We start from the raw sequence: 9892 nt of genomic DNA, 5'->3' as shown, positions 1-9892 counted from the left end.
TTGGGCGTGAAAGTGAAGGAAATATTTAGAGAAGGAAATATTCAGAAAAGGAAACTGAGTAATTAGAGATTATTTGATTTCCTATTTCTGCTATTGTATTCCTATTATAAGTTTAGGGTTTCTCTATTTAATCAGAGTTGTACATAGTGGAATAAGCAAGTAATAATACAATAATTTGATTCCTCTCTTCTCTAGTTACTAGTTTCTTTTGTTTCTTCAAGCTAGCCACCACAAACATATTAAAGACAAAACAGGAGAGAGGGGGGGGGGGGAACACATTTACAAGAACGAAACTCTGGAATTTGCTTAGACTTGTACGGTACAAATTTCAGTCCACACAACGCATAATGGGAAGGTTCCAACATTCTTCTTAATTCAATCCCAAAGTCCCTCCATCCTTGTTGTAACTTTCCGGCAAGGATAATGATAGATCTCCGCAACCTGCCTACCTTAAGCTCAGTCACTGATAAATACTGACCAATCGAGTTTGACCCTCGTTGCAAAGTGTAAGCAGTATCGCCTACCTTGAGTGTGAAGAGCTGCTTTGGATTGACTCCAATCACAGTGTGTTCCAAGTTCCAAATTAACCAAATTGCTGCACTCTTGCCCACAAAAATTGATTGTATGTAGTATTTTCCCTGTTCAAAAATCTTAAGGGAGAAAAAATTCCCTCCTTCCTCCACCACCAACTAAAACAGTTTAGATTCAATAAAAAAAAACTTCAGAAACCACCCATTCCGAACCACTAACAATATGTCCATCTATAGTTTGGTAGTACATCTTGCACTCAAAGGATATTTTTACCTCCCTTTTATTGGAAGGGATAGGAGTCGGACTAGACAAGGTATCTTTTCATTACAATCTTCAATCTTAATTCTAATTTTGTTGATTCCTAGGCTAAGCCCAAAAATCTAAAAAGATCTTAGGGCAATTTGCTTTTGGAACAAAGGTAAGAAACTAAGACCTGCAACTTTGATTTCCATAAATCTAAAGAAAAAGAACTTAATACCCTGTAGAACACAACTCTATTCCCAAAAAACTTTTAACTTCTCAAAGGGAGACAACAGTTCACAAGCAAATGGTTGATATTATTGGGGTATCTAAGATGTGGCACCTAAGAAAACTATACTTTAAATTTTAAACTTTCATACTATACATGAATACAACTATTGACTATGAACAGTTCTTTAAGAAGGAGAAAAGATTAGAAAAAACCTGTTTCAAATTCACATTCACTATAGTTTTATATTTTCCAGCAATGTATATTGATGATAATTAAAGCATCTATCAAACATTGACCACATAAATAGATGTAACAATATCTACATTCTTGATAGGGACCTAAAGATGTAAAATTCCTAACTTAATTGCAATTTCACTATTGACAAGTTGTGTAGACTACAAGGCAGAGCATACTAGGAGATTTCAGATTTCCTACTAAGCAGTTGAACTATGCATAAGAGAAACACTGAACCTTTTGAGATTCCATGACAGTCTTTGCAACTTCCTTGACTACTTATCTGCTGACATAGTGCTGCTGACACACAAGCATGTAGACAGACCAATCAGTTCGGTCTGTGTCTCCATTGTTTTCCTTAGTTGAACTATGCATAAGAGACACACTGAACGCTTTGAGATTCCAGGACAGTCTTTGCACCTTCCTTGACTACTTGTCCGCTGACATAGTGCTACCGACACAGGCATGTAGACATCAGCCGCACCAATCAGTTCAGTCTGTGTCTCCTCTGTTTTCCTTAAGGTGAAGAAAGCACATTTACCGCAAAGTTCACAGTGAGCAGTTAATTTGGTCACAAAATCAGCCAGGGGAATTATATCCAGCACAGAACCAAAGCTCCTCCTATCAACAATATTTATATTCATCATTAGAAGGATCTTATTAGAATTTCCAAGCAATTTAATATGATATGACGCCATTTAATTGCAAAAAAGCTTTTTAAGTTATAACCTAATTGTTTCTCAAAAAAAAAGAAAAAAAGAAAAAAAAAAGTTATAAGCTAAAACTCTCAATCCAAAAAGAATGGGTAATGACCTAAAAGCCGTTATATGAATGGTGGTAGATTATAATTAGGTAAATTTTTTTTTTTTTTTTTTTAAATCATGAGCATAAAAATAGCTAAATATAATTGGTGGCCTATTTAAATACCTTAAATAATTACCATCTAATCCAGCAACTATTACTCTTTTGCCATCATGAGCAGCAGCTTCACGACAGAAATCATAAAGGTCCTCAAAGAATTGAGCTTCTTCAATACCAATCACATCTAACTGTCACCATATACAGGTCAAAACTAAGTATCACTCCTAGTGTACATAAAAAACTGATGAGAGTTAAATGCAATAATCTCACCAAAAAAAGCCAGAAAACTATGCTCATTTCAAATTGAGATTTCTCAGATGCACAAACCACTTACTCGTTACTGAGACTGCATGTTTACCAAAAAACAATAGCTTTATTTCAAACAATACACACACAAACGCATGCGCGCGCGCGCGCACACACACACACACACAGAGAACACGCGCACACAAAAGAAAATAGTTCTACATTTTTACAAAAGAAAGAATACTGTTCGTAATACATGTATCACAAATTGTATCATTGAAATACCTGATCATATGCCTCAAGACCAAACTTTCGTCTGAATGATGACAAATCAGGTAAGGCCAAGCATGGCAATTTTGCCCCATCATGTGTCACAATTGAATCCAATCCATATCTTGTATCCTTATTCGATTTTACTATTGCCACACTTCTGCATAACAGAGATGTAAAAAAGAAACAAAGCATCATAAGAATAATTCAAAAAACATTTAAACATTGTTCAGTAAATCAAGTATTTGAATATTTTCTGCCCTGTATTTGCATAAAGCAGGGAAATTTTTTTCAAACAGAAGTTTTGGTGTTTTTGTAGTTCAAATACCTGTGCAGCAAGATGCTTCACATAGTTGAAGTATCTCTTGAATGAACAATATCAACTGTGGTGATAAGAAGTTACAAGCTCCCATAGTTAAATTGATTAAAATCAAAAGCTTTAGATAACAAATGGAAGAAATCCAAAGAGAACACTGATCTCTTTCTAATACTCAAAAAACTAGAATTCCAATATCTATATAGGGTCCTTGGGTCTTCAAGAAAATAATGGGAGAGGAAAGGGATCTTAGGTTTAGGGTTCGAGTCCTGACACAATATTTCCAGCTTAAATGTTGCAGCACGTTAGAATAGACCAAGATTTAGAGGCAAATAAGAAACTTAGTCAGACATAATATGTTTTACAGACTTTAGGCTCAAGAGAAGGTTATTATGCCAATTAAATGAAATTTGATATCAATTACTTCCAATAAATGGAAAGAAATGAAATTGAAAATTACAAGTAATATGACATCCAAAATAGATTGAGAAAAATAATGGGTTTAGAGTGATAAGGATCTTGCAAAAAATGACTTTGGATGTGCATATGGACAAAGAGGATTAAGGAAGGGGGCCAAGTAATTTCTAGAAGGGTGAGAACTAAGGAGGAAAGGTTGAGAAAGCAGTGGGGAGAAGTGATTACATATCTTGCATAAATAACACATAATTTGATAAGCTTCTATTTCAATTTTGAGGTTCTTTTTATATAATTTATATCTAGTTTGGGAACTTAAGGAAAGTGGAGTAGCGAGAAATGCCAGGAATAAACAGCTGCATTTCTCATATATCACACTAAACAACAACCAAACCTTAATCCCAAAATTTTTGGGGTTGGATTCTCATATATCATATAGTATCATGCAGGATTTTACATATATATCATTGATTATATATCATATCATAAACAACAACATCCAAGCCTTAATCCTGAAATTTTGGGTTGTCTTCTCATATATCATATCATACAAGTAAATTTTCATACACTTGTCATTGATCTAGATTGCCTGTGAATTCAATAAATTTTGACCTTTACACATCATCAAAAAACATGAATAGACTGAACACAGATACACATGCAAGCATCAATATGCATTATTTGAAATGCAATTTTTGGCATTAGCAGGAGTCTGGACTCTGAACAGGTCAACCTATATGCTTGGACAGATGGAATGGCTCTATCGCTGCTATGACCAGAACTAATAAACTGAAACTAAATAATTTTCTTTGGTAACAGATAAAAATATGTTTAAATTCTTGAAGAATGAAATAACTAAAATGATCCAGATGCCTAATTAGATAACATTTGATATGTAACTATCTATTAAGCCTCACCCACAAGTGGACCCTCCAGATTCTACAAAATTTAAGAAAGCACCAAAGTTTTAGGCATACAACTCTTACTCTCTCAAATAGCCCTGCTTCGCAACAGAGAGATATTCACAGGAAATGAGTCATTTTCCATGACATGAGTTAGTTGTCACTTAGATCAGGAACATAACCTGCATCCTTTAAAATACAAGTCATTTCTCTGATCAACTCATATAGCTCCTTAGATTGTTTATCACCCTTGAAGAAGAATTGGGACCCATTTTGAACCTCTATTCTGCTATAACTAGGCTCCTTTATGATCCCTGATTCCTGCATCACAGCCCTGACCACTGCAGCATTTTCCCAAAACCCAGAGGTGGCATAAGCATTAGACAGGACCACATATTTTCCAGGATTTTAGGGTTCCAATTCAAAAAATTTCTTTGCTGCCAGCTTTACCAAGTTCATGTCTCCATGAACCCTACAAGCCCCAAGCAAAGCACCCCATATCACTGAGTGCTCCTTACAAGGTGAGTTCAGAACAAACTCACACGCCTCTTGTAACCGGCCAGCAAGCCCTAAAAGATCAACTATAGCTGCATAATGCTTCCCTCTTGGTTGAATTCCATAATCTTTGGTCATAGATGAGAAATATGCCCAACCCTCATCAAGCAAACCTCCATGGCTGCAAGCAGAAAGAACTGAAAGAAAAGTAACATCATTTGGTTTGAAACCTACAGTTTTCATCCTATGAAAAGATTCCAAAACCTCTACAACTTTTCCATGCTGACCATAGCCAGAGATTAAAGCAGTCCACATAACAACATTCCTATTTAAAGACTTGTCAATTACCCGATGCCCATCAGAGAAACTACTGCATTTAAAGTACATGTCCATAAGGGCACAATTGACTACCACATTTTCCCTAATTTGACACTTGATCATGACACCATGAGCCTGTTTCCCATGCTCGAGTGTTGCTAAAGATGCACAAGCTCTGAAGACTGATGCAAAGGTATACTGGTCTGGTATAAAACCAGTCTGTCTCATCTTGTAATAAAGATTTAACCCCACTTCTTCAAGCCCCTTTTGCACATACCCTGCAATCATTGCATTCCATGAAACCAAGCATTCTCCCGCATATTATCAAATAGAACGTGAGCAGTTCCTAGATCCCCTGATTTCACATACAATATCAACAATTTAGTCTTCAAATACTCACTGGGATCATATCCAACAACAACCATTAGTGCATGGATTCTTCTCCCCTTCTTATACTCTTTTCTAAATATGCATTCCTGCAATAGAAGAGCATAGGTTCTTTGTTCCACTTGCACTACAGTAGTGCACAACAGCCCTACAGCTTCCCTCAATCTTCCTGAAATACAAAGACCCTTTAATGCTTTATCCAATTGGAGGTAGCTCTTTTAAGGCTTAACCTGAAAGCTGGTGATCATCACATTCCATCAATTGAACCAGTACATTGCCAAAATCTACTCTTTCCCAATTCTAAAAATAATATATGCAATTACGCATGTCAATTCCATCAAACCTTAAGCTTTACAAAAATCACATTACATACGTAAGTATGTATATAGTAATGGAAAATTCCATTCAAATTGCCAAATATTCAAATTACCCAATTCACTATTCAACCTAAGGATCTCACATTTGGCACAGAAAATAATACTACCCACCAAATAAATGCAGCATTTTATCAACAACCTGCACGAATTCAAGCTCAAATTCAATTATAATACATACATACATATATATAAAAATGTAGGTAAGAATGGAAAAATTCCATTCAGACAGTCAAATATTCATACAACCTAATTCACCACTGAATCTAAAGATCTCATCTTTGGCACAAAAACAATACTGCTGCCCACCCACCCAAAAAAAATTATCAACAACCCGCAAAATTCAATCATAAAGCATACATAAATATGCATATAAAAGCAGCATAATTCCAATCAACACTGCTGCACCTAAGACATCTCATATTTGGCATAATAACAACACTGTCCACCATAAAAGCAACAATCTTAAAAACAACTCACGTAAATGCAAGCTCAAGATCAATTACAATACATAAATTTAAAAAGGGAACATTTCCATACAAATAGTTAAACTACCCAATTCTGCACTGAACCTAAAAGATCTCATGTTTGACAGTTGACACTAAAACAACACCAACCACATAAAACGGGCTGAAAAAAAAAACACCATCCACCAAAGCGAGCTAAAATTTTATCCACAACCCACATAAATTTCAAGCACATATATAACACATAAAGAAAGTAAGTAAAACTAGTGAAGGTTCACAAACCTGCCATTGCTGCTCTCAGATTCAATTCTGCAAAGAAGGGTGGTAGTTTTTCTGTCAAACATGGGGCCAACAATCACGTGAATCTCTCCAAAAGACACAGGAGGAGTCAGCAGCTCCACGTGCATGCCACAACTTTGGATTGAATGAATGGAACAAGTAGGAGAAAAGGTTGTGGCTTTTAGGGGAAGGAAAATTGTGTGGTTGCATGGAAAGGGTTTGGGGAAGGGGGGACATGGGGTTCGAACTATAGACATCAGACATTATTACGGATGCCATTACTACCAAGTTATCACTTAAACCCATATTCTACTACATAATGGTATGTTTTCAAGTTTCAACAATAATTTTGCTAATCAGCAAATGCAAAATCTAATTGTTAGCTTCCTTGAAAATATGCAAATCTTGAGCACTCAAATAATAAATTCCAACTAACCTAATACAACAACAACTAAGTCTTGGTACCAAATTATTTTGAGTCGACAATCATGGATCCATTAATAATAAAGTGACTAAATTTTACGCGGCTACCTACCGCAACCCTCTTCCTTTTTCCGGGCTTGGGACCGGCTGTGAACAAAACATATGGCACTAAGCACCAACACAGGCGGAGTTAAATTTTTCTAACCTAATACGCATTGAAATTTTAAAATCCTTCAAAACTTATGCTACCAAATACCTAAGATAGCATTAGCTATGATGTTGACATTGCAGTCTTTATGGGCATTGTCATTTTAAATCAATAGTTTAAACCGATAGGGTTCTGCAGTACAATATCTTACCTCAAATAAACTGTATATAGAATGAAATCATTCATATTTCAAAAATATTAAGTTCTAACTTCCAACCACATGGTCCATTGTATAATGAAAGAAATTCAGACACAGATAGAAGAAGAGCCACTAGTAACAAGCTGTGCTAGGGTGATTATTTAAAGAATAGTCCAAACTTGAATAATAACAACAAAATAACAGATATTGACAGCATCACCAAAACCAGAATTTAAAAAAAAAAAATACAAATATGCTACCAAAATTTGTTGATAAGTAATTCTATTACCGACCAAAACTAGTCATTTACATGAAGGCTAAACCTCAAAACAGAATCCAGCATGCATATACAAATATCCTACCAAAACTTTTTGATAAGTGATAACTAACAGTACTAATAGTAATACTGACCAAAACTAGACATTTACATGAAGTATAAACCTTAACACAGAATCAGTAAGCGAATAAAAATACCCTACCAAAACTTTTTGACAAGTGTACTAATACCGACCAAAACTAGACATTTACACGAAGTCTAAACCTTTAAAAGCTCACTCCAATAAGTGTTATAAGTGGCATACTGTTAAAGAGCCTGCTAAAATTTCCCCAATCCAAGTTGATCAGCATCATAACCAAAACCCAGCACTGAATCTGTGTTGCCAACAGGATCGTTTAATAGAGCCATAATTTCATACATAAAATTTTCATTTTCTGAACAGTCCAGCAAGTTCTCCTGTCCATTATCCCCAAAATAGTTTGTAGAGTCATCCTTAGCTTCTGTGACAGGATAATACAGAGTACCCTCATCAGCACAAAACTCAGACACACCAGTAGACTCACCCTCGGCCTCTGTCCCCACCAAACTTGGCATGTTGGCTTCAGTGACAGGATAATACAGAGCATCCTCATCAGCACAATACTCAGAAGGGTTTGCCGCAGTTGTGGATTCAGATCCCACAGGACTTCCCATTGAATACGGGACCGACTCAGAGGAAGTCCAGCAGCAATCCTTAACAGATTCCATTGGGGACGTGTGACTTGTGATATCTGGAAAGTTAAGTCGAGCAGAGGAACCATACATTGTTGAAGCAGCTTCGTCATACGCGGACGCAGCATCAACGGCAGTCCCAAAAGTCCCTAGCCAGAGTTTTTTTCCACCATTTGGCTCACGAATCTCCGCCACCCACTTACCCCATGTCCTCTGCCTAACCCCTCGGTAATGGCACAGTGAGTTTTCAGGTCCTCCTTTTCCTTTCACACAACACCCTTTCTTTGACCCTTTGGCTTGAACTTTAGGAGCCCCACAAGACGCAAACTGGGCAGTATTTTTTTCTTTCCACTTCGCCAGTGTCTCAGCCACAGACTCTCTACTATTCTTCCTCTTCCTCTTCTTCTGATCAGGATCAGGATTGTCCATGACCATGTGAAACCTTTCCAGACAATTCCAATAATGCACCCTCTTGCAACGTGGAATGAATTTCCCAAATCGCAAACCCTCTTGCAATAAATCCCACAACAATCAAAAACCCCAAACAGAAAAGGAAACTGAATTTCCTAATCTGAAAAAACACAAACACTTTTATATCAAACCCCAGAAAATTCAAACCCTAAAAAAATAATCAAGAAAAACCCAAACAGAATATTTCCCCCACAATCAACGAAAAACCCAATATGAAACCCTAATATTCAAGTAACAATATTGAATTTTTCAAAAGAATCAAAACAGAAAAAAAAAATCACAAACCCCAGTAAAAAAAAAAAAAAAATCAAACAATAAAGAAAACCCAAAACGGAAAAGAAAAAGTATAGTCTAGAAACTGGTACCTCTCAGTCTGAGTCTGAGTCAGTGGACGATTTCTTCTTGATGGGAACGTGTTTGTGTTTGTGTTTGAGAGAGAGAGAGAGAGAGAGAGAGAGAGAGAGAGAGAGCTTTCTTTGGTCCCAAGTTCAGAGAGCTTTTGAAAGTGAAAAGGAGCCGTTATGAATCTAAGGGTATTTATAGGGTTCCCGCTTGTTTAGTTGCACTGTTTTATTTTTATTTTTATTTTTTTAGGGCTGAATATTTCTTTTATTTATTTAACATATTTCTTATGTGATTTGTACCTCATCAAAAGGCTAATTTTTAAAAGAATTCTTGAAACTGATTTTAGTTAATGTAATATTTTAATTTTCTTGAATTTGAGTAGTAAATTTTTTTTTTAAAGTTAATTACCTTAATAATTATTAAATTACTTGTCATTTGTTTCATATAAAAAAAAAAAAAAAAAACTTAATAATGAATTATTCAAGTGGAAAAAAAAATCATTTCATAAAAAAATTTCAAAAATCATACTATTCAACTTGTGACACGTTTGCTGATATAAAATAAATGGCAAAATCATTCCATCTTTGTCGGCCTTGAACTGTCTTGATATTATAGATTCAAACGTAAACATATCATTTTGTATACATCCTTTCCTATAATTTTCATGTATATATACCCAATAATAAATATATATTATCAAATTATAAATTTAAAATGATTCCAACAAGAAATATATATAAAAATGAGTATCA

At 35.4% G+C, this 9892-nt stretch overlaps 2 protein-coding genes across 3 annotated transcripts; both read right to left on the bottom strand.

Moving 5' to 3' along the window:
* Positions 1–1204: 1204 nt before the first annotated feature.
* LOC115959174 (thymidine kinase a-like) lies at positions 1205–7159 on the bottom strand. 2 transcript variants are annotated; one of them, XM_031077486.1, is made up of 4 exons: positions 6570–7159; positions 2630–2774; positions 2165–2286; positions 1205–1858 (listed from the first exon to the last, which is right to left on the bottom strand). In XM_031077486.1, the coding sequence occupies exons 1-4, from the start codon at positions 6821–6823 to the stop codon at positions 1513–1515; spliced, it is 867 nt and encodes a 288-aa protein (XP_030933346.1). In that variant the 5' UTR covers positions 6824–7159; the 3' UTR covers positions 1205–1512. The 2 variants fall into 2 exon arrangements, with proteins under 2 accessions (XP_030933346.1, XP_030933347.1); XM_031077487.1 differs by having other exon boundaries at positions 1769–1858; positions 2178–2286.
* A 436-nt stretch (positions 7160–7595) lies between these two features.
* On the bottom strand, positions 7596–9281 carry LOC115960873 (dehydration-responsive element-binding protein 2A-like). Its single transcript, XM_031079870.1, has 2 exons — positions 9161–9281; positions 7596–8895 (listed from the first exon to the last, which is right to left on the bottom strand). The coding sequence occupies exon 2, from the start codon at positions 8757–8759 to the stop codon at positions 7932–7934; it is 828 nt and encodes a 275-aa protein (XP_030935730.1). The 5' UTR covers positions 8760–8895; positions 9161–9281; the 3' UTR covers positions 7596–7931.
* Between the last annotated feature and the right edge of the window lie 611 nt (positions 9282–9892).

This window comes from Quercus lobata, chromosome 9 (genome assembly GCF_001633185.2).
Source record: "Quercus lobata isolate SW786 chromosome 9, ValleyOak3.0 Primary Assembly, whole genome shotgun sequence".
In the NCBI taxonomy this organism is placed as follows: domain Eukaryota; kingdom Viridiplantae; phylum Streptophyta; class Magnoliopsida; order Fagales; family Fagaceae; genus Quercus; species Quercus lobata.
This window is presented reverse-complemented; position numbering and strand designations above follow the sequence as displayed.

Coding starts and splice junctions, on each gene's coding strand:
- LOC115960873 (XM_031079870.1), bottom strand. CDS start 8,759: ATGGTCATGGACAATCCTGATCCTGATCAGAAGAAGAGGAAGAGGAAG.
- LOC115959174 (XM_031077486.1), bottom strand. CDS start 6,823: ATGTCTATAGTTCGAACCCCATGTCCCCCCTTCCCCAAACCCTTTCCA. Junction 2,287..2,629: donor GTCTTGAGGCATATGATCAG/GTATTTCAATGA, acceptor ATATGGTGACAG/TTAGATGTGATTGGTATTGA. Junction 1,859..2,164: donor TTAGATGGTAATTATTTAAG/GTATTTAAATAG, acceptor TATTGTTGATAG/GAGGAGCTTTGGTTCTGTGC.